Source organism: Oncorhynchus mykiss, chromosome 6, assembly GCF_013265735.2.
Source record: "Oncorhynchus mykiss isolate Arlee chromosome 6, USDA_OmykA_1.1, whole genome shotgun sequence".
In the NCBI taxonomy this organism is placed as follows: domain Eukaryota; kingdom Metazoa; phylum Chordata; class Actinopteri; order Salmoniformes; family Salmonidae; genus Oncorhynchus; species Oncorhynchus mykiss.
This window is the reverse complement of record NC_048570.1, coordinates 69,295,165-69,319,326: the sequence shown is the minus strand read 5'-3', so window position 1 is coordinate 69,319,326 and position 24,162 is coordinate 69,295,165. Positions and strand designations below refer to the sequence as shown.

The following is a 24,162-nucleotide window of genomic DNA, read 5'->3' as shown; positions in this document are numbered from 1 at the left end:
GTGACCTCAAGCTGAAGCGCACTTGGGTTCTGCAGCAGGACAATGATCCAAAACACACCAGCAAGTCCACCTTTGAATGGCTTAAAAAAAGATTAAATTAAGGTTTTGAAGTGGCCTAGTCAAAGTCCAGACTTGAATCCGATTGAGATGCTGTGGTGTGACCTTAAAAAGACGCTTCATGCTCGAAAACCCTCCAATGTGGCTGAATTAAAACAATTCTGTAAAGAAGAGTGGGCCAAAATTCCTCCACAGCGATGTGAAAGACTCATTGCCAGATATCGCAAACGCTTGATTGCAGTTGTTGCTGCTGAGGGTGGCGCAATCAGTTATTAGGTTTAGGGGGCAATTACTTTTTGACACTACAAGCTTGGCACGCCTGTATTTGGGGAGTTTCTCCCATTCTTCTCTGCATATCATCTCAAGCTCTGTCAAGTTGGATTGGGAGAGTCGCTGCACAGCTTTTTTCAGGTCTCTCCAGAGATGTTCGATCGGGTTCAAGTCCGGGCTCTGGCTGGGCCGTCAAGGACATTCAGAGTCGTTGTCCTGTTGGAAGGTGAACCTACGCCCCAGTCTGAGGTCCTGAGCGCTCTGGAACAGGTTTCATCAAGATTCACTCTGTACTTTGCACCGTTCAGCTTTCCCTCGATCCTGACTAGTCTCCCAGTCCCTGCCACTGAAAGATATCCCCACAGCATGATGCTGCCACCACCATGCTTCACTGTAGGGGTGGTGCCAGGTATCCTCCAGACGTGATGCTTGGAGTTCAATCTTGGTTTTATTAGACCAGAGAATCTTGTTTCTCATGTCAGAGTCCATTAGGTGCAATTTGGCAAACTCCAAGTGGGCTTTCATGTGCCTGATACTGAAGAGTGGCTTCCGTCTGGCTACTCTACCATAAATGCCTGATTGGTGGAGTGCTGCAGAGATGGTTGTCCTTCTGGAAGGTTCTCCCATCTCCACCGAGGAACTCTGGATCTCTGTCAGAGTGACCATCGGGTTCTTGGTCATCTCCCTGACCAAGGCCCTTCTTCCTCGATTGCACAGTTTGGCCTGGCCGCCAGCTCTAGGAAGAGTCTTGGTGGTTCCAAACTTCTTTCATTTAAGAATGATGGTGGCCACAGTGTTCTTGGGGAACTTCAATGCTGCAGAAAACAGCATTACATCCCCAACAAAGACCGAACAAGCAGTAATCTGTCTAATAGAATCTTCAAAATTAAGTATGAATGAAATCAAAGACTGTGGCATTTGCTGTGTAGCATCAATAATTTATGAAACTCAACAGAAAAACTATAGTGAACTATAGTGCCTTTCCAAATCATGTCCAATCAATTGAATTTACCACAGGTGAACTCCAATTAAGTTGTAGAAACATCTCAAGGATGATCAATGGAAACAGGATGCACCTGAGCAAAATGTCAAGTCTCATAGCAAAGGGTCTGAATAATTATGTATAAGTTTTTCATTTTTAAGAAATTTGCAAACATTTCTAATAACCTGTTCTTGCTTTATCATTATGCTGTATTGTGTGTAGATTGAGGAACATGTTTAATTTAATCAATTTTAGAATAAGGTTGTAATGTAACAATGTGGAAAAAGGGAAGCGGTTTGATTCAGATAACATAATATAACCATGTGGATATTGCAATAATAATAATAATGAGACTATGATTAACCATGTTTTAATATTGAAGGATAAACTGCCAAATAAACTACTGCATATTTGTGAGAGTACTCTTATTTTTCCTGTCTTATTCAAATGTAAAAAACCGGAGAAGATTCAGAATCATAGTTTGTTTGATTACAGTCATTGGACCAGAGCGGTTTCAATTGAACACGCTCAGCACATTACTTTGGACGGGTTGTGAATAGATACAGTACAGCTACGAACGGAAGTGACTTTTCATAGTACGCTAGTAGAGGATTTTAGCTAACCCTTTTCCTAACCTAATTATCCTAACCTGCTACGAAAAAGTAACTTACGGTCATGGATGTATACCCAAATATATGTTCTATCTGTGCCACCACATAGTCGAAACCCTTTGGACGAGCATCTGTTAGTGTTTACTGAATGACATCACTTCATCCAAACATTCCCTGCAACTCTCAAATCTCTCTGCTGGAGGGTAATGGATTGGAAGATGTAAAGATAAAGTTTTCAGTAAGTGAATACATTGCAATATGTTATTTACGTATTCATTTGACACTTTTTTCCTGCTTTATGTATACATAAGAGGTACGGGATAACTAATTTGTGTGTAACAAGAACAAAAACGTTTTAGCTAATGTTAGCTAGCTAACTTTTTTTGGCCAAATTCTGCTAGCTAACGATGACGTTTTGTGAAGATACTCAACCAAAATAGCTAATTTGGTTAACTCACGTTACGGTATACGTATGTATTTTGTTGTTCTCGTAAAACAATGTTAGCCAGCTAACGCTAGTGAGTTAGCAACAAAAGTTACTTTCCTCGCTAGTTAGCCAGCTAGCTACCGAGACTATCATTAGATCTGGTCCATCGCGCGATGACAACGAATTGGCTGGTCATTTTTTATTTATTTAACTAGGCAAGTCAGTTAAGAACAAATTATTATTTACAATGACGGCCTATACCAAAAAGCCTCATGCGGGACAGGGGCCTGGGATTAAAAATAAATACAATATAAATTAGGACAAAACACATCACAACAAGAGACAAGACAACACTTTTGTTTAGTGACTGGCATCAATATACCATTGCTGTAACTCCGAGTAAAGATGTTGCCAGAGTGATGGATAACGTTTTCTTATGTGCGCACATGGTGGCATACCTTTAAGCACTTTGGTCCACGCTCATACGACGGGTCGCCACTAGTGCAAGCGCACCCGACATAAGTGGTCGAAAGTATTTTATTTGGGATAAATGGTACCCTGCACACGCAGAGAAGGGTCAGAGAGGAATTTGCGAAGCGTTAGTATGTATGGGCTAATATTTACCTGAACTTGCGCCTGCCTTCCTACCTTTGGGACAATGACTCCCATTATTAGGGCGGAGACATGAACATCTCGTCATTATATACAGATCTCTGGAAAACTTCAAATCATTGATTGGGTTCGTATATGCAATGGACACGCAATGGACCAGAGCTATGCCATCCTGTGTGTAGGTTAAGCTAAAGCTAGCCTGCAGGCTGTGCGAGTTCCAAATCAACGTTTTTGTTTACTTTGCAGCCAAGACGTCAGACATCTTTTCTATGCTAATTAATGTATACAAATCCCCAAAACAAATTCAGACTGGATGTGCTGTTTAGCAGATGACTAGCCATCAAATGACTAGCACATCTTGTTTTGCTAGATGCTTATTTTATTATGACCAGATAACAATGCCATCTATGAAGTTCCCATCATAGCATGGACTCATTGGCATTGTTTATATAACGATAGAGCTAGGCCTATATTTAAGCAATAAGGCCCGACGGGGTGTGGTATATGGCCAATATACCATGGCTAAGGGCTGTATCCAGGCACGCCGCAACGCGGATAGCCTGGATACAGCCCTTAGCCGTGGTATATTGGCCATATACCACAAAGCGTATTGCTATTGTGAACTGGTTACCAATGTAATTAGATGGTTTTATACCATTGTTTTCAGCCAATCGGCCTTCAGGGCTCGAACCACCCAGTTTATAATATATTATTTACACAATATATTTGCTGTGCCTCTTTCTATTAGTATTTTCTTTCTTTCACACATTGTATTTCTTTCCAACATGGATCACATTGAATGTTAACATATTTTCTGTATGAGGATTATTGATGGGGTTTTTCTGTATGAGTGTATGAGTAGATTGTGGTTATTTTGGCCTGTGTAGGATGTCCTGTCTAAGATGATTGAACTCACAAACCAGAAACCCTGAAGGGACTCCTGGACCCCTGACAGCTAGCCCAGCCTGTCAGCGATGTCTCCCAAAGTTCCTGGCCATGGCAGGTCGGAGGACATGGCGGTGCAGGTCGCTGTTCGAGTGCGCCCCCTGCTGCCCAAGGAGCTGCTGCACAGACACGAGAGCTGCATGACGGCTGACCCTGAGCAGCGCAGGGTCACTCTGGGTCACGACCGACACTTCCATTGTGACTTCCTGTTTGAGGAGAACAGCTGCCAGGAGGAGGTGTACGCTGTGTGTGTCCAGCCCCTCATAGAGGCCTTCTTTCAGGGTTTCAACGCCACTGTCTTCGCCTATGGACAGACAGGCTCTGGCAAGACATACACTATTGGAGAGGCCAACATTTGTGAGTTTCTGGTTTCTTCCCTGCTACCTGCAATGTTTGGTCATTTAATACTTTTTGTTCTATGGCTTTTGAGTCCAATCAAAGGAGATGTACTAGCTTGTAGTGTAGAGGAGCGGAGAATGGATGCACGTCTTCTGGTGTGTGATATATAAATGCTGATATGCAGAGAGTTCACACCCGTCCTGGAAGCCAACTGCACTTCCTACAATTCAGCTGCCACAGCCTGCGGGAACAGTCCATACCAGACAGGCTTGCCATCTGAGCTACTGGTGTGTGAGATGGCAAAGCTGTGTGGGTGGGTTATGGTTATAACACAGAGCGTGTGTGTTTGTGTGAGATGAAGTATGTGTTATATTAGATCAGTTCTGTGGTGCATGTGTGTGTCAGAGGTACATGTTCCTTCAATGAAAACAGTGCAAAGCTGCAGGCAATGGTTTTATATACGTACATATTTAATTATCTTCAGAGGTTACTAGGCTATACCATACAGGGTATATGAACCCAGTGTCTGTGTGTAGCTTCCTTTAGGGATGAGGAGCAGGGCATCGTCCCCAGGGCTGTGGCTGAGGTCTTCAAGCTGCTAGATGAGAATGACCTCAGTGACTTCTCTGTCCGAGTGTCATACCTGGAGGTGTACAAGGAGGACTTCAGGGACCTGCTGGAGGTGGAGACATCCAGCAAGGACATCCACATCAGAGAGGATGACAAGGGCAACATTGGTATGGATTTTTTGTTTTGTTTTTATAACAAATATTTATCACAAACAAGCATCTCTCTGTGTTGTCGGGGATCTTAAATTTCAACATGAGGGTAGGGAGTAGTCAAAGTCGTGTGTGTTAGTTATTCATGGCTCTGTCTGTGCTCATGTTTGTGCGCTTCCCTGCAGTGCTGTGCGGGGTGAAGGAGTGTGAGGTGGAGGGGCTGGACGAGGTGCTGAGCCTGCTGGAGTCTGGCAACACAGCCAGACACACAGGCGTCACCCAGATGAATCCCCACTCCAGCCGCTCACACACCATCTTCAGCGTGCACATGGACCAGCGCCGCGGCGGCTCCCAGGCCCATGGTAACCCCACCACGGGCACTGGGCCTCACATCTTCTCCTCTAAGTTCCACTTTGTGGACCTGGCAGGGTCGGAGAGGATCCTCCGCACAGGGAACACAGGGGAGAGGCTGAAGGAGAGCATCCAGATCAACAGTGGCCTACTGGCCCTGGGGAATGTCATAGGAGCCCTGGGAGACCCCAAGAGGAGAGGCACCCATATACCATACAGGGACTCCAAAATCACCAGGTATGTAGTCCTCTAACTTTTGGGGACTCATAAAATGGTGTGCAGGATATATTGCTTTCCTCCTTCTTTTATTTTGCAAATTATTTTCCCCCGATTGACTTATGACATTTAAACTCTGTATGCAGGATCTTGAAAGATTCTCTGGGAGGAAACGCCAAAACACTAATGATTGCATGCATCAGCCCCTCCTCTGCGGACTTTGACGAGAGCCTGAACACACTGAACTACGCCAAGCGGGCCCGCAACATCCAGAACCGGGCCACGGTGAACTGCCGAGGAGAGCCGGACCGTGTGGAGGGGCTGGAGCAGCAGATCCGGGCGCTCCGCAGGGCCCTAGAGAACCGTCAACGCTCAGAGACCCGTATCATCGCCCGCTTGGACCCAGACAAGCGGTCGCGCCCAGGAGAGGGAGAGATCATCAGACTGCAAGCCCAGAGTGCCCACTACAGGACCTGCACTGACACTGCATACAGGTGAGATGAAACTGCTTTATTTTTCTTAATAATCATTGGCAATAAGTTAAGTAGTTGACTAGATGTAATATAATCAGTTTCATAAACAAAGTGCACTTTATTGTGAGGACAGATGTGTGTGGGTGTTGTTTGGCTAATGAGCTCAGGAGTAGTTGTCTGAATATATAAGTCTGTGTACCCATCCCCAGGTTGCTGTGTGAGCTGCAGGGTGAGGGGACACTGTCTGCGGAGCAAGTCCTGAGGGTGAAGGACTGGCTGTGTTCTGTGGAGGAAGAACGCAGCGGCCTGACCACTGCCTCAGGACCTGACAGCGGCATCGAGAGCAGCTCCACCGAAGACACCTCCGCTCTGAGGAGGGGGAGGGCTGCTGTCAAGAACCAGGTCATACACACATTAACAATCACTACATCGCTCACTACATATTCATAAAGCTCCAATTTATTCAAAGAAAAGGCTTAACAAAATATTTTATCTTATCAAAAAGAGGTTCCTCCTAGGGCTGGGTAATATATCGTATTTTGAGGTATACCGGTATGGACTGCTATGGGTTTTAGCTAAAACGTTTTTGTTGTTGTTACACACAAATTAGTAATCTTATACATACATAAAGCAGGAAAAAACGAATGTGTAAAATGAATACGTAAATAACATATTGCAATGTATTCACTTACTGAAACGTTAACCTTTCATCTTCCAATCCATTACCCTCCAGCAGAGAGACTTGAGAGTTGCAGGAAAGGTGTGGGAATGTTTGGATGAAGCGATGTCATTCAGTAAACACTAGCAGATGTATACTGCTATGGGTTTTTACAATGCTGTTTATAGCGATATGTTGATACAGTGCTAAGTTAACAGTTCTATAAAGTGGACTACTTCACGGTCAGTTTTTTCCTAGTTTGATTTGAGTTTAAAGCAGTCAGAATGGCAGATGCCCAGTAAAACCACTTAAAATGAATTTGTTGTTGTAACTCACCAAAGTAAAGTTGTTGCCAGAGTAATGGGTAACATTTTCATATGTATGCACATGGTGGCATACTTTTAAGCACTTTGGTCCACATTCATCCGTCGGATATCCACTAGTGCACCCAACGCTAGTGGTCGAAAGTATTTTCTTGTGGATAAATGATACCCGGCACACACAGAGAAGGTTCCGAGAGGAAGATATGAAGAAAGAGGTTTCACTGCTCATAAAACATATTTAGAATGTTTATTTTTCAGAAACATAAAATACTGTCAAATACCACCATGCTGTCAAAAATGAGAAAAATATTGTCATGTGATATTTTGGCCATGTCGCCCAGCCCAAGTTCATCCTATCCTAAAACATTCAAACAACCTGATGGAGTTATGGTGGTAAAGCATCAATCATCTCACCGAACAATCCAGGAAGTGTTGTTGTGCTCTGTGACTCATAATGTATCTGTCATTGAACCCCACAGGAGGCAGAGAGTGGTGGAGAGGAGTTGGGCCGTGAGAGGGAGGAGAGTGTGGCTCAGCTCCAGGTCAGAACTACACAGCATTTTGACTTCTTACTGGCATTTTGGTTTTCAACATGACAGCACTGTAATCATCAAATCAATTTATAAAGCCCTTCTTTTCTCAGCTGATGTCACAAAGTGCTGTACAGAAACCCAGCCTAAAACCCCAAACAGCAAGCAATGCAGGTGTAGAAGCACGGTGGCTAGGAAAAACTCCCTAGAAAGGCCAGAACCTAGGAAGAAACCTAATCATCAAAGAATAAAAGCAAATACATTTTGTCTCATTTCTTAGTCTGTTCTCACTTGCCTCCTATATTTCAGTACTAGTCTCTGTCGATAATAATTTCCATCTTGAGAGATGATCAACATTGTTCATTGTTTCAATGTTATATTCTCTCCCCCTCCCCTAGAGTGATAAGCTGCAGGAGCAGCAGGATGTGATAGTGGAGCTGCAGTGTCTGCTCTCAAGGCCAGGTGTACCCGGGCTAGGATTACTCCTGACACCACGCCCCCACACCGCCCCCCAGGGCTCCATGCGCCACTCCCACAATGGACTCACCAACAGACAGGTCAGCACCTTTTAGTAGTGGATTGAAAACTGGCATGAAGTTCTAGTCTCAACATTAATCAGTAGTGTGTTCCACAGTGTATGTCTCTGTGTGCTATGAGTGTGACTGTGTTGGCTGTAGGTTGGTCCACTGGGCTGTGTGGAGAGCAGCTCGTTTGGTGACCAGATCCAGTGTGGTTATGGTCAATCTTCTCATGACCACGAGGACCTGGGAGGGGGAGAGGTGAAGGACTCTGAGGAGGAGGACACTTACGTCAACATGAGCCATGACAGACGGAAGTATGGAGAGAATATCACATCTTTATTTAAAACTGACTGAGATCAGGCAGATTATAGAATGCCCAAGCATCATTGACTGTCTAGGTTATTGATGGCTACTGTATGTATCTCTTAGACACGTGAATCTGACTTGGACTAAGAGAGATATCATGGGTGGATCAGCACCTGGAGGGAGAGGTCTCCTGTCTCAGCTGCCTAGGCTGCCTCCCTCTGAACAATTCTCCACCAGGCGACCATGTGAGTCCCACAGCAGGACGAGGCCTAATAAAATTCTAAATGAACTAATTCAAAGTTAAGTTATGACTGTGGAAGCACTAACATGTATTTGCGTCCCCTTCTCTCTGTGCAGCCAACTCCAGTGTAGGGGAGAGCTCAGTGGGGCTGGGGTCAGAGTGGGGCCTGCTACAGGCCCAGCAGAAAATCAGAGAGCTGTCTGTCACCATCCGCATGAAGGAGGAGCTCATCAGAGAACTGGTTAAGACAGGTACATACCTAAGACCATTCCTTCCTGGCTTTCTATATGATGGCAATCACATGCCTGTTATCTCCCCATAAACAATATGTAATGTACCATGGAGTGGTGGGACAGATGTTATCGTGTGTTACTGTAGGTAAGGACGCCCAGGCTCTGAACAGGCAGTACACCCGTAAGATCTCTGCCCTGGAGGGGGAAGCTGAGCAGGCCAGGCAGGAGGTCCAGGAGGCCCAGAGACAGCTTCAGGACCTGGAGAAACATGAGAAGGAGACCAGCGGTGTCACTGACAGGACCAGGGCCCAGGAGTGTCGCAGGAAGATAGCTGCAGCACAGAACAAAGTACAGGTCGGTCTGTCTGAGTCAGACTCCTACACTAATGCATACTGTACACTCGTAACATCAGTTAGATTGTCTGCTCATAGTGGATGTTTGTATTTGCCTGTGTCGGTTTGTTCATATATATATATATATATATGTGTGTGTGTGTGTGTGTGTGTGCGTCCGTGTGTGCACGTTAGGTCCTGAGCCAGCGTCAGAGGGACACTGCACGGCTGGCCATGCTGTCTGCGCAGAGCGAGCGGCGTGTTTTGGAGCTGGAGCGCAGCGTGCAGGGCATGAGGCAGCAGCAGGAGCAGCTGCAGAGACGTCTGCGACACGAGAGCCAACAGAAACGACGCCTGGAGACAGAGATGCAGCGACGCACGCACCGAGTCAAGGTTCAGCCCTGGAGAATGTAGAATACCTGCTAAGAAACAGAGTGGAGCAGGACAATGCTGTGGTTTTTACAATGCTGTGGTTTTTACAGTTACAGTTTGGACAGAATCATAAAATATGATGCCTGCCTACCTTGGTATCCCTGTTTTTACTGAATACTCCTTCTTTCCCTCCCTCCCCAGGAGTTGGAGATAAAGAATGAACAGCAGCAGAAGATCTTGAGGATAAAGACGGAGGAGATTGCTGCCTTCCAGAGACAGAGACGCAGCGGCAGCAACGGCTCTGTCATATCACTGGAGGAGCAACTGGTGTGACATGGGTCTTCTACAATGCTTATGAAGCATTTATATAGCACATATAAACAGTTGACGAAGTATTTATACACCAGTTATACAATAGGCATAGAATCTCAGAAGCATTTATATAGATGTTACATACAAACCATGTTCATTCACCTCTATGCAGTAGTTCTACACCATTTATAGAGTAATTCTACAGCCTTTTCACCTAATTTATGTGGTTTTACACAGTTTCCTCTATATTTGAGCCAAGGACATAAAACAACAAAACACTAGCCTGGCCAGGAGATCAGCTGGCTACATATTTAGCCAAAAGGCATGTTTCAACATCCAAAGGCTTTATTTCCATTGTTAAAAGTGAAAGATGAAAAATGCCTCGTATCCCCCAGCAACTATATGCAGCTGAGTTTCCCCTGTGTGTCTTAAATCTCACACTCATAGTACACATTGAGTGGAGAGAGTCTCAAGTCATTAACTGGTGTGCCTGGACAGGCCCAGATCTCACACTGACACTCACACTGGACCAGTGTGATACGCGGCCACCATACTGAACTCTGTGAGAAAGCCTGTTTTAGTGGATCTCTTAGCATGGTCTTTTTAATGAAGAGAGTAAGAGACCTGGCAGTCTGTGTGATGGAGATGAGTGCGATATAGATCAATACACTGAATGATGGGCAATCAACAACAAAAATTCTCAGCTGCCTGTCAGTTATAGATTTACAAGTGTTTAATTGTTATTTTCTGAGCTTCCAATGAGCAAAATGGCTTGTCTTGTTATTGAATGTTCTTCAGATGTGGGGTGTGTCTACATTTGCTGTGTGTGCCCCTTTGTGGGCAATGTGTGTTACTTCTGAAATATTGAGTTCCTTTGTACTGTACTACCGTGTTTCATTGTGGATCCAAATGAAGTGTGTCTGCATGTGTTCCCGTGCGTGCAGAAGATTGAGGAGCAGAAGCGCTGGCTGGATGAGGAGATGGAAAGTGTTCTGGAGCAGAGGAAAGGACTGGAGGACCTGGAGGGCGAGCTGACCAAGAGGGAACAGATCCTAGCCAAGAAGGAGGCCCTGCTGCAGGAACGCAGTGGCCTGGAGACCAAGAGACTCCGCTCCAGTCAGGTACACACACATTAAACAGGCCCCACACACTCAGTGGCCCTACAGGTATAGTGGTTTGCCAAGTTAATTTCACTGTCAATTTAATGATTTTCTGTACTTCTATTTGATAAATCATTCATAAATCTAGTACGGCCGAGTAGTGTCTTTCCTTCAACTGTAGTGTATCTCTTCTCTCCCCGTAGGCCCTCAGTGAGGACCTGGTGACATTGTCTGGCCGTATCGAGTCTCTGGAGCGGGAGCTGAGTGAGAGGAATGGCCTGCTCCGCAGCAGCAGTGCCCAGGACTCCCAGCAGATCCGCCAGGAGATCAACAACCTGCGCCAGGAGAAGGACACACTGCTCAAACAGAGAGTGGAGCTGGATGACAAACTACGGCAGGGTAGTCTGCTCTCACCAGAGGTCAGAGACCCTACAGGCTTACAGAAGCTTCTAACACCGCCCCAACACTTCTCTGTGGATTCTTTCCATACGTAGTATTTGTATAGTTTCTGTAGTTTGGTATATTGTGTGTGTGCCTGTATTCCTCCCCCATTTCAACCCCTGTGGTTCTCTTTGTTCTGTCCCCAGGAGGAGCGGTCTGTGTTCCAGCTGGACGAGGCCATCGAGGCTCTGGACGCTGCTATAGAGTATAAGAACGAGGCCATCACCCAGAGACAGAGGCAGCTGAGGGCCTCTGCCAGCATGCTCTCCCAGTGGGAGATGAACCTCATGGCCAAACTCAGCTACCTGTCTGCCTCAGAGACCCGTGCACTGCTCTGCAAGTACTTTGACAAGGTCTGTCTGTGTGGCCCTCTTCTCTACTGTTGTGGTTTTCACTGTGTCTGCTCAAATACATGGCCGCATAGCCAATGTGTACACAGCAAATCTCCATTATGATTCAAAGCAGCATGGAAATGGAGTGAGAGAAAGATAGGGAATGTAAGTTGTTTGTGTGTGTAGGTGGTGTCGCTGCGGGAGGAGGAGCGTAAACTGCAGCTGGCCCTCGCAGATCTAGAGATGCGTGGTGAGGAGCAGTTGCAGCTGGTGCAGTGGCTGGAGAACGCTCTGGACCGCACGCAGCTCGATACGGACCGCAGGCTCACACAGCAGCAGAAGGAGCACGAGAGGAGTGTACAGCTACTGCTGCAGCAGTGCCGAGGTGGGCCTCACACACAAATAAATACACACACCTGTAGGATTTAGGCAGAATATAACCAACATTTTTTGTTTTCAACGAAGATTTAGGCACATTTGCCGTTTTTGCTCCACCTCAAGCCAACAAAATGAGACACAGGCACAACTACGCATATCTTTTTAAAAATATATATATATTGTTGATATTTTATCTCCATTCAGTTTGCCATGTCTATACCTCCCATTCAACCCTCCCACACCCAGTGTGATACCAGCCACCAGGCCCATTATCTGCAGCGCAGTGTTCCTCAGGTATTGTTGTGGTCCCCCTGATGTTTACTTCCCTACAGAGCAAATGGACGAGGGCCTGGCGGGGAGGCAGAGGCAGTACGAAGGCTGGATCCATAACCTCAGTAAAGAGCTCAACCACTACAAGACTGCCAACCTGGAACTGAGCAACCGGTTCAGGGAGCTGTGTGGCAACACCAGCCAACCCATGGAGCAGGGAAAGGGTAATGTATGGCTCATTTTGGATAGGGACATACTATTGTTATTTTTTTCAAAGCGCTCTAGTCAGTGGGTAAAGTACATTAATGTAACATAATGTAGGTAAGATAACAGAAGGTATGGGTATTAAAAAACAATCCAATCTCTGATTTTTGCTAAAATAATCCTCATCTGCTCAAATACTCAGACATCTGCTCTATCTCTCATGTAAAATAGGCACATCTGTCAGGGAATAATAAGTATTCAGTGTTTGTGACTGAGTATTCCTCTTAGCCTGTCCTGTTCAGTGCTGGGCTGTGAGGCATGTGAATATTCATTATTTTATATGTTGCGTTGCAGTTCCAGTCTTTGAGGGCAGAATAGGCAGTGGCAGTGTGGAGAGGCTGAGCCGAGGCCCAGACGACAGCCGTAGGGGAGGGCCAGGGGAGCCAGAGAGACCAACCAGGTCCCGGGAAGAAATAAGGGAGCTGGTCAACGCACCTCTCCCTGCCACATGGAGGCGCTCCTCCCTCCCCACCGAGGACCCCTGCGGCATGGAGGAGCTACAGCAGCAGGTGGCCATGGAGACGCCTGTAAACCGGGTGGTTCAGACTGTTACGGGCCCTTGGAGTGGGACAACATCTCTGCCATTTGCCAAATCACGCAGAGAGTCCCGCCGATCCAGCCTCAACACCGGACCACTGATCTCAAACAATTCCAGAATTGATGTGAGGAAGAATCCTGTTTAAAAGCACAAGGACCTCATGGTAGAATCAAGTTGAAATGCAAAAGGACTTAATGGCAGGATCCTGTTTAAAATGCAACAGAATCAAGTTCAATTCAACATGTCAAAATGAACTTGTTTTTTTATCCTGTTTTCATATTGTTAAAAGTATGTATTTTTTTTTTTACCTGTAAGTATCTGTTGTATTCATTCATTCTTATTTTTCTATATTTGTGGTTTTATAAATAAATGTTGGAAGAATGCTCTTCATTTTCTATATCAAGCACTTTTCTTTTCCTCCGTGTAATTCATATCCGTTTTTACAATCATAGATGTTGTCATCATCGGTTATACTCTTCACTGTTGCTATTTTGTCATCACTACCCATTTCTGTATGTGAAATAAAATACGATTCTTGCTTCTGTAATCTCTGACTGAATAATATGTTGTAAAGGCGTAATATAAAAAAATATTGAAAGTTGTGGTTTGTTGGCTAAATAATTTATAAAAACTGCTATCTTAAATGCATAAAGCCATACATTTGGACATCAATCAATCAAATGTATTTTGTAAAGCCCTTTTTACATCAGTGCTATATAGATACCCCAGCCTAAATCCCCAAATGGCAAGCAATGCAGAGGCACAGTGTCTAGGGAAAAACTCCCTAGAAGGGCAGAGCCAGGCTCCGAGGGGTGGCTAGTCGTCATAGAATTAGAATACTACAATGGGAATTAAACTTATTACGATGGGATAAAAATCAACCATTTTGGTCAGGGAGTTGGTCTGTGCTGTGATAAAATATTGTGTGAAATAATGAATTTGAAGAACGTAACTACACTGTATGATTGTTAGTTAGCCAGACAGTTCTAGAAGAATGATTCCATACATTTTTCCATTAACTTCCAATATGCCAGAATTACATTCAAACAATGCAGTCACTCCACAGCCATACACTGTCTGAAATCAGTTGATGGCAAGTTGTAGATGCAACTTGATATTGTATCATATAATAGCACTCACAGCTTTCCAAGAAAAGGAAAATATAGACATTGAAGATCTATTTACATATACATTACCAAATGTATGTGGACACCTGCTCGTCAAACATCTCATTCTAAAACCATGGGCATTAGTATGGAGTTGGTCCCCCCTTTGCTGCTATAATAACCTCCACTCTTCTGGGAAGGCTTTCCACTAGATGTTGGAACATTGCTGCAGGGACTTGCTTCCATTCAGCCACAAGAGCATTAGTGAGGTTGGGCACTGATGTTGGGCGATTAGGCCTGGCTTACAGTCAGCGTTACAATTCATCCCAAAGGTGTTTGATGGGGTTGAGGTCAGGGCTCTGTGCAGGCCAGTCAAGTTCTTCCACACCGATCTCGACAAACCATTTGTGTATGGACCTCGCTTTGTACATGGGGCATTGTCATGTTGAAACAGGAAAAGGCTTTCCCCAAACTGTTGCCACAAAGTTGGAAGCAAAGAATCGTCTAGAATGTCATTGTATGCAGTAGCGTTAAGATTTCCTTTCACTGGAATTAAGGGGCCTAGTCCAAAAAATGAAAAATAGCCCCAGACCATTAGTTCTCCTCCACCAAACTTCTCAGCTGGCACAATGCATTGGGACAGGTAGAGGTCTCATGGCATCTGCCAAATCCAGATTCGTCTGTGTTCCTTTGCCCATCTTAATCTTTTATTTTTATGGGCCAGTCTGAGATATGGCTTTTTCTTTGCAACTCTGCCTAGAAGGCCAGCATCCCGGAGTCGTCTCTTTACGGTTGACGTTGAGACTGGTGTTTTGCGGGTACAATTTAATGAAGCTGCCAGTTGAGGACTTGTGAGGTGTCTGTTTTTCAAACTACACACTCTAATGCACTTGTCCTCTTGCTCAGTTGTGCACCGGGGCCTCCCACTCCTCTTTCTATTCTGGTTAGAGCCAGTTTGCGCTGTTCTGTGAAGGTAGTAGTACACAGCGTTGAACGAGATCTTCAGTTTCTTGGCAATTTCTCACATGGAATAGCCTTCATTTCTCAGAACTAGAATAGACTGACGAGTTTCAGAAGAAAGGTCTTTGTTTCTGGCCATTTTGATCCTGTAATCGACCACACAAATGCTGATGCTCCAGATACTCAACTAGTTTAAAGGTCCGTTTTATTGCTTCTTTAATCAGAACAATAGTTTTCAGCTGTGCTAACAATTGCAAAAGGGTTTTCTAATGATCAATTCGCCTTTTAAAATGATAAACTTGGATTAGCTAACACAACGTGCCATTGGAACACAGAAGTGATGGTTGCTGATAATGGGCCTCTGTATGCCTATGTTGATATTCCATTAAAAATAAGCTGCAATAGTCATTTACAACATTAACAATGTCTACACTGTATTTCTGATCAATTTGATGTTATTTTAATGGACAAAAAAATGGCTTTTCTTTCAAAAACAAGGACATTTCTAAGTGACCCCAAACTTTTGAACAATAGTGTAGTCTATAAATGAGTTCGGCTGCTACAGAGGGCAAATATGGTACACAATGATTTCTAATACTGATCTAACGATCCTGGATAAGATATGCCTCAATGTAAGGGGCAAAAAACTTTTGAGCTTGTGTAACCGATGTGAAATGGCTAGCTAGTTAGCGGTGGTGCGCGCTAATAGCGTTTCAATCGGGTGACGTCACTCGCTCTGAGACCTGAAGTAGTTGTTCCCCTTGCTCTGCAAGAGCCGCGGCTTTTGTGGAGCGATGGGTAAACGAAACTTCGTGGGTCACGTGACTGTTGTTGATGTTCAAGCCGAGGTAGGGGCGAGAGGGACGGAAGCAAGCGGTTCCACTTGCCAGAATTCGAACCTAGAATCTTCTGATCCGTAGTCAGACACGTTTTTGCAGCTGCAAAAAGACACCAAAATTGCTATTTTGTAATTGGTCAATTCAAGGTAAATTATTGGTAGTGAAACTGTACAATCTGTTTCGAATTTGCAAAACATATGGTATGTTACACATTCTAGCTAGGTGACTAACGTTAGCTAGGCTAGGGGTTAGGGTTAGATAAAAAGGAAGAGTTAGCTAACATGCCAAGTAACGTTAGTTTCAAAGTAGCTAAAAAGTAGTAATTAGTTGAAAAGTTGCTAATTAGTTAACATTGTGAGTTATTAGATTTGAACTCACAGACTTTAGGTTGAAAATGCAGAGCTATATGGAAACCTCCACATTGTTACAAAATTTGGGAGACACAAAGCAAAGAGCTCAATTTGGCCTCTGCGTGCCTACTGAGATTCCGGAAATAGCATCACACCATTCATATGGCGCCTCCGACCAAATTTTCAGATCAAGCATTAATTGGCTCTTAACACTACTGTCTGTGATGATAACCGGGCACCCCCATAACAAATCACCTCCTCCTACTGAAATATAGACAATGTTCTGAACGTTTTATCTCACTCAGTACAGCAGCCCGGCCCCGATTTGTGGTTGGCAAACTGTGTTATGAATAGCCTGCGTGATGATAGTGGAATAAAGCTTACTTTAGCTAGCTTACGCTACTTTGCTTCACATATGCCTCTATTACTGATAACAATGCATTGTTTCGGCAGAGCCTTGTCATGTGAGAATCTCGTTTTGTGATTTGGATGGGTGGCGCAAAAACAAAATGAACGAGCTTGCCAGGAGTCGAACCTAGAATCTTCTGATCCGTAGTCAGACGCGTTATCCATTGCGCCACAAGCCCTCTCCTGCTTTAAATTGCCAAGATAGCAAGTTTTTTATTGGGCAATTCCTGGTAAATTATTTGTAGTGACACTGAATGTGATTGGTTAGCATAAAGCTAGCAGCTTGGTCAATCTAGCGTCAGCAATAGACATACAGCGTTTACTGAGATGCGGTCTGTGCAGAAGGCAGGGCACTCATACTGCGTGGAGCAGTATGAGAGATACTGATACAACAGTTACTGACTGTTACTTTTTATTTTGACCCCCCCTTTGTTCAGGGACACATTATTCAATTTCTGTTAGTCACATGTCTGAGGAACTTGTTCAGTTTATGTCACAGTTGTTGAATCTTGTTATGTTCATACAAATATTTACACATGTTAAGTTTGATGAAAATAAACGCAGTTGACAGTGAGAGGACTTTATTTTTCTGCTGAGTTTAGAAACCTAGGCCTAAAATGGCTGCCGGCCACAGTTGCAACAACCACTGTTTTGGTAAAAAGCTGAGGGGTGGGGCAGGAGAAATGTAACAACACTCTCAAATTCATAGACAGAAGATGGCCATCCTTGATATCAAAATTATAGTTGTAACCATGTTTTGAAGCTACACAGTGTATATGTACTTACATTTACAGTGTAAGACCAACATTGGAGTAATGACAGGTAAGCTCATGGGGCATTTAGTTATATGTATATTATATTTAGGGGGGGGGGGGGGGGGGAATACATGCAAATCAAATTGTATTTGTCACATTCGACGAATACAACTGGTGTAAACTTTACTGTGAAATGCCCTCAACAATGCAGTTTGAAAATAAAATAGTAACACAAGAGTAATAAAATACAATACACAAGAATATAACTATATATATGTTAGAACGAATACATACAGTGTCAACAATAGGTATCCTGGACAAAATGCTCGACGTGTAGCTATCTCAGAAAAACATTTAAAGATTTAGTTGATTTTAAAGATTTAGAAAATCTTTGATGTCCCCGAATATTAACAGCAGGGTGAGGACCAATCATATAACTGTCCGCCTCCGAAGAAAATACGCACAAGCCAATACCACTACAAGAAGTTACCAGGGATAAACCAATGATAAGAAAGCAATGGCGGGCGTATGGTATGTAAGCGGGCTTGTGGCGCAATGGATAACGCGTCTGACTACGGATCAGAAGATTCTAGGTTCGACTCCTGGCAAGCTCGTTCTTTTTCTTTTTGCTTCACAAAACGAGATTCTCACATGATGGGATGTCAATGCATCCAAATACAAAGGTTCTGTTGAAAATAGCCATTGTTATCACCAGAGAGGAATATGTGAAGCTAAATAACATTAGCTAAGTTAGATCTTTGTTATCATCACGCAGGCTATTCATAACACAGTTGCCGACCTCAAATCGGTAACCGGGCTGAAAAACATTGTCAATATTTCAGTTGAAGACGGGTGATGTATTATGGGGGTGCCTGGTTGGCAACACAGACAGTAACGTTAACGTTAAGAGCCTATTTATGCTTGATTTGAACATGTGGAAGCGCCATATGGATGGTGTGACGGAGTAACGCAATAACGTAGGCATGCGGAGGCCAAATTGAGTTCCGTAATAGCATACTTTGCGCCTCCCAAACGTTGTAACAATGTGGAGGGCTCCATATAAGCTCTGTATTTATATGATTGGTTAACGGGAGGTGGGACTGCAGGTCCTTTATAAACACAAACGCAACAGCTCTGCTCCATGAAGCACAAGAAGTATGAATGCCCTGACTTCTGCAGAGGCCCAGGCAAAAAACGAAAGGAGGGTGTTTGGTCACGTAATCAAAATGTATACATTCAAATATCATAATGACAACTGTAGCTAATTAGCAACTTTTCAACTAATTACAATTGTTTAGCTACTTTGCAACTACTTAGCATGTTAGCTAATCCTAACCTTAACCCTTTAACCTAACTCCCTTTAACCTAACTCCTAAATTTAACTCTATCATGAACCCTAACCCCTAGCTTAGCTAATGTTTGCCAGCTAGCTAACATTAGCCACCTTGCCAGAATTTGTAACATATCATATATTTTGCAAATTCGAAACATATTGTACGAATTGAGTATTGGACATCCACAAGTTAATACATACCATACGAAATGTAGCCTATCATATTAAATGGGGCGTCTTCGGATTTAGGTACAGAATAATACGAAATGCTCTGAAACCAGGTTGCAAATCGAGCTCTGTCTTGTACCACACAGCTTCCCAAATTTTGTAACAATGCTGAGGGCTCCATAAAGCTCCGCAATGAGATGATTCGTTGACGGTAGGTTGGGGTGGTACGTCCTGTATATACACAAACTCCTGCTCCAGAGTACAGGCATCGGTGTAATGCACATTCCTTCGATGATAAACGCAAATCCAACCATCACCCCTGGTGAGACAAAACCGCGACTCGTCAGTGAAGATAACTTTTCAGCGACGGTGGGTTTGTGCCCATAGGCAACGTTGTTGCCGGTGATGTCTGGTGAGGACATGCCTTACACCAGGCCTACAAGCCCTCAGTCCATTCTCTCTCAGCCTATTGAGGACAGTCTGAGCACTGATGGAGTGATTGTGCATTCCTGGTGTAACTCGGGCAGTTGTTGTTGCCATCCTGTACCTGTCCCGCAGGTGTGATGTTCGGATGTACCGAACCTGTGCAGTTGTTGTTACACGTGGTCTGCCACTGCGAGGACAATCAGCTGTCCATCCTGTCTCCCTGTAGCACTGTCTTAGGTGTCTCACAGTACGGACATTGCAATTTATTGCCCTGGCCACATCTGCAGTCCTCATGCCTCCTTGTAGCATGCCTAAGGCACGTTCACACAGATGAGGTGGGACCCTGTGTCACGCCCTGATCTGTTTCACCTGTTCCTGTTATTGTCTCCACCCCCTCCAGGTGTCACTTATTTTCCCCAGTGTATTTATCCTTGTGTTTCCTGTCTCTCTGTGCCAGTTGGTCTTGTATGTTAGTCAAGTCAACCAGCGTGTTTTTCCCATACTCCTTTTGCTATTCTCTTTTTGATAGTCTTCCCGGTTTTGACCACTGCCTGACTCTGGACTACTTTCTCGCCTGCCTGATCATCCTACCTGCCCTGACCTTGATTCCGCCTGCCCTTCGGTACCTTTTGGACTCTGAACTGGTTTTGACCCTTTTGCCTGTCCACAACCATTCTCTTGCCTTACCCTATTGGATTAATAAATATTGTAAGACTCCAACCATCTGCCTCCTGTGTCTGCATCTGGGTTTCGCCTTGTGTCATGATACCCTGGGCATCTTTCTTTTGGTGTTTTTCAGAGTCAGTAGAAAGGCCTCTTTAGTGTCCTAAGTTTTCATAACTGTGACCTTAATTGCCTACCGTCTGTAAGCTGTTAGTGTCTTAACGACCGTTCCACAGGTGCATGTTCATTAATTGTTTATGGTCCATTGAACAAGCGTGGGAAACAGTGTTTAAACCCTTTACAATGAAGAGCTGTGAAGTTATTTCGATTTTTACGAAATATCTTTGAAAAACAGTGTCTTGAAAAAGGGACGTTTCATTTTTTGCTGAGTTTAAATTACACCAAATACCTGTTGGATAACAGTTGAATAGTTAGTAAGCAGGTAATAACATAGAATACAACAGGTGCATAAACTAATACACAAAGACCCTCTGGCTCCACTAAGTCTACTTACTTTGGGCAGTGAAGCACACACACTAAAGGAGTCCAGATGAAAGGTGTCAGGAGGTGGTAATAATTTAATGTGGAAGTCTAGAGGTGAAAGGAGCAGCGCAGAGATACAGGAGCATCCACTCTCTCTGTGCAGTTGAAAGAGACTGTAGTGATGGATCGTTCACGAACGATTCGGCTCGAAGAGGTGAACGTTGGGAGCCAGCTTGCATATCAGAAGAGCCGAATCTATTTATAAAAATATTTAAAAAATGAAGATTTGAATAATCTCAAAAATATTTTAATGAATATAATGAACTAATTCAAAGAACAAAAAATAAAATAATAGTATAGGCCTAAACGCTCAAGCGCACACACATTCGTTCTGACTGTCTGCCCAGACTAACAGCCTCACCTGTTGTTCCTGTCAATCAGACACGCAGTGTCAACCAGTGAACCAAAGATGCGTGAGGGAGGGCCGAGACAGAAATGTCCGGGAACTTGCAGATGCCTTGGTGGAAGAGCGGGGTAAAATCTTACAGCAAGAACTGGCAAATCTGGTGCAGTCCACGAGGAGGAGATGCACTGCAGTACTTAATGCAGCTGGTGGCCACACCAAATACTGACTGTTACTTTTGATTTTGACCCCCCCTTTGTTCAGGGACACACTATTCCATTTCTGTTGGTGACATGTCTATGGAACTTGTTCAGTTTATGTCTCAGTTGTTGAGTCTTGTTATGTTCATACAAATATTTACACATGTTAAGTTTGCTGAAAATAAACACAGTTGACAGTGAGAGGACGTTTCTTTTTTTGCTGAGTTTAGATAGTATAATCTGTTGCATAAATATACTTTACCAAATTTGCATAGCATGGTCTAGTTATGAGTAGTTTTACTGTTTCATTTTTTGCTGATTTTACATTAAAAAAGTTACACTTTAAATGCACATGTGTAATAGCATCCTTCATTTTTACATTTATTTCAATTGGTGGAATGCTGCAGTTTTGCAAATTGTTATTTATTTTTCTTTGATATGGTGCAATATTATATTATGCTGTTCAGATTGTATTAGTTTTGAATGGTTAGATTTATATGCACTTTGTTTATATACATTGAGAAGTTATACTTTAAATGCAAATGTTTAATAGCATTATTTTTCATAACAAACCAATGCATTTTTAAATACATTGTGGTTAAGGTAGAGTATGATTTCATTTAATAATTTAATTAGAATTGTTTTAACACCAATCATAGTCAAACTATCGCAAACTGTTTGACTTGAAAAAATACAAAGCATATATTTTTTAAAGAGTCGTTTGGGAGCCAAAAGAGCCGGCTCTTTTTGGAGTGCTGAGCTGAATGAGATGGCTCAGTGAGCCGGATTGCCCATCACTAGGAGACTAACATTAGATTCAGCCTGAACTGGTCAAAACCAGGTAACTGTCTGCAGCTGATTGGCTAAATAGGTCTGGCACTCAGAATCACAGTTGCCGGGCTACATGGCAACAAATCAGAGGTTAGGTGGCCAAGGTCAGGAAGGTGAGAGAGTTCAACAGCCAGACACTTCGGCACTGTAATGATGAGCGGTGTCAGAGGGAAAAGGCTATGATCATTGCTATCTGGGATCCTTGGGATGTCCTTACCCCTTTGAAGTTGACATTTAAATGGTTAGGGTTGGTTATTAAGGGATATGGTTAGGGCAAGGGTAGGGGTTAAAGTTAGGGTTTAGGGTATGGCTGTCACAAGGATCCCATATAGCACTAACCATAAGGCTATATGGACACTGCTGACCTGCAAATTAGGTTTAAATTCGGTTCAGGTTAGGATAAGGGTTTAGGATAGGAGGATATTGTGAACTAATGTCTCAAGGGGAAAATTGTCTTAGACACTGTACATTACACACTCAACATAATACATACATTGCATGTTAAACTTATCATCATACACTTCTCATATAGCCACATACATAATACTTTGAATATTCCCTTATTCTGTCAGCAGCATACTAACACAGCTCAGCCATACTTATTGCTGTTTAGGTATTAGATGGATATGGGAATGAAGCAGTGCTTACACCTGTTCAGCTTACATGTGGGTACCATATAGCAGGGGTACTGAAGTACTATTTGAGAAGCTCCGGTCACACAAATGTCCTAGGTGGCAAAGGTCCTGATGGATAATGTCATTTATTGGTGTAGTAACAAAACCCCACCTCGCAACCCATGCGACCCAAAACTGTTCACACCCCTCTTGTTGGTGGAGAGAAAAGGTTGCTGTTTTAAAGCTAATTTTCCGCAATTCTACACATTTTGCATGTGGCAAACATTTTTATTTGCTGTTTTAAAGCTATTTTCCCGCAATTCTAGGCATTATTCCATGTTTTATGTGTGTTTTTATGATACAAGGAAGCCCGGTTTGTATTGACCCCGTTCTTGGTCCGATCTCGTTCGCAGCCCGCCAGTTGAGTATAGGTGCCCTTGTGTCTGCCTGAGGGGAGCTAGTGATACTCAGACTAAATTACATGGGAGGGATCTGAAACACCTTTCTGTGCTTGACTGATAAAGGTCTGTTCAAATACAGCTCCGGAGTCTCCCGTAGACAGAGTAGGGTTTGGACCAGCCTTTGGTTCTCTATCAGCAGAATCTGGTGCTTTGTGTCTACAACTTGCTGTCCCACTGTCTCTCCATCAACATCAGTTCACACCCCAGAGCCTGCAGTCTGAACCCAGAACCACCCAAAATACCCGGGGCAAGGGGTTATTGAAGTCTTCATTAAAAATGTGTTTTCTGTCTCTCAGAACTTTATGCCTAGTTATACACAGAATGTACAAAACTTTAGGAACATCTTCCTAATATTGAGTTACACCCACTTTTGCCATCAGAACATCCTCAATTTGTCAGGGAATTGACTCTACAAGGTGTTGAAGGGTTCCATAGTGATGCTGGCCCATGTTGACTCCAATGCTTCCCATTATTGTGTCAAGTTGACTGGATGTTATTTGGGTGGTGAACCATTCTTGATACACATTGGAAACTGTTGAGCATGAAAAACCCAGCAGTGTTGCAGTTCTTGACACAAAAACCGGTGCACCTGGCACCTACTACTGTACCATACCCTGTTCAAAGACACTTCACCCTCTGAATGGCACACATACACAATCCATGTCTCAATTGTCTCCAGGCTTAAAAATCCTTCTATAACCTGTCTCCTCCCCTTCATCTACACTGATTGAAGTGGACATTACAGGTGACATCAATAAGGGATCATAGTTTTTCCCACTAGCACTGACTTTGCTGATAAATACTTTGTTTGAGCAAAATGTATTGATATGATTGTGATGTGTTGTTGTCTCACCTACAGTAGCTACCTTAAGATGAATGCACTAATGTAAGTCACTCTGGATAGACCGTCTGCTAAATTACTCAAATGTAAATGTAAAATGGATTCACTTGGTCAGTCTATGTCATGGAAAGAGCAATGTTTTCTCATGTTTTGTCCACTCAGTAGATT

At 43.6% G+C, this 24,162-nt stretch overlaps 1 protein-coding gene and 2 non-coding genes across 6 annotated transcripts; 2 read left to right on the top strand and 1 right to left on the bottom strand.

Moving 5' to 3' along the window:
- Window positions 1-1,830: 1,830 nt before the first annotated feature.
- LOC110526463 (kinesin-like protein kif7) lies at window positions 1,831-13,754 on the top strand. 4 transcript variants are annotated; one of them, XM_036980849.1, is made up of 20 exons: window positions 1,831-2,158; window positions 3,847-4,261; window positions 4,780-4,980; window positions 5,148-5,550; window positions 5,676-6,023; window positions 6,212-6,404; window positions 7,463-7,525; window positions 7,912-8,070; window positions 8,191-8,348; window positions 8,464-8,585; window positions 8,698-8,832; window positions 8,960-9,168; window positions 9,342-9,539; window positions 9,720-9,845; window positions 10,778-10,951; window positions 11,134-11,349; window positions 11,518-11,724; window positions 11,890-12,088; window positions 12,414-12,575; window positions 12,910-13,754. In XM_036980849.1, exons 2-20 carry the CDS (start codon window positions 3,934-3,936, stop codon window positions 13,296-13,298), a joined length of 3,990 nt encoding a protein of 1,329 aa, XP_036836744.1. In that variant the 5' UTR covers window positions 1,831-2,158; window positions 3,847-3,933; the 3' UTR covers window positions 13,299-13,754. The 4 variants fall into 4 exon arrangements, with proteins under 4 accessions (XP_036836744.1, XP_021463130.2, XP_021463128.2 ...); XM_021607455.2 differs by having other exon boundaries at window positions 1,833-2,158; window positions 3,883-4,261; window positions 10,775-10,951; XM_021607453.2 differs by having other exon boundaries at window positions 1,833-2,158; window positions 10,775-10,951.
- A 3,168-nt stretch (window positions 13,755-16,922) lies between these two features.
- trnar-acg lies at window positions 16,923-16,995 on the bottom strand. The gene has a single exon. It is a non-coding gene; the product is annotated as a tRNA-Arg (tRNA).
- Window positions 16,996-18,112: 1,117 nt separating this feature from the next.
- On the top strand, window positions 18,113-18,185 carry trnar-acg. Its single transcript has one exon. It is a non-coding gene; the product is annotated as a tRNA-Arg (tRNA).
- The last annotated feature ends 5,977 nt before the right edge of the window (window positions 18,186-24,162 follow it).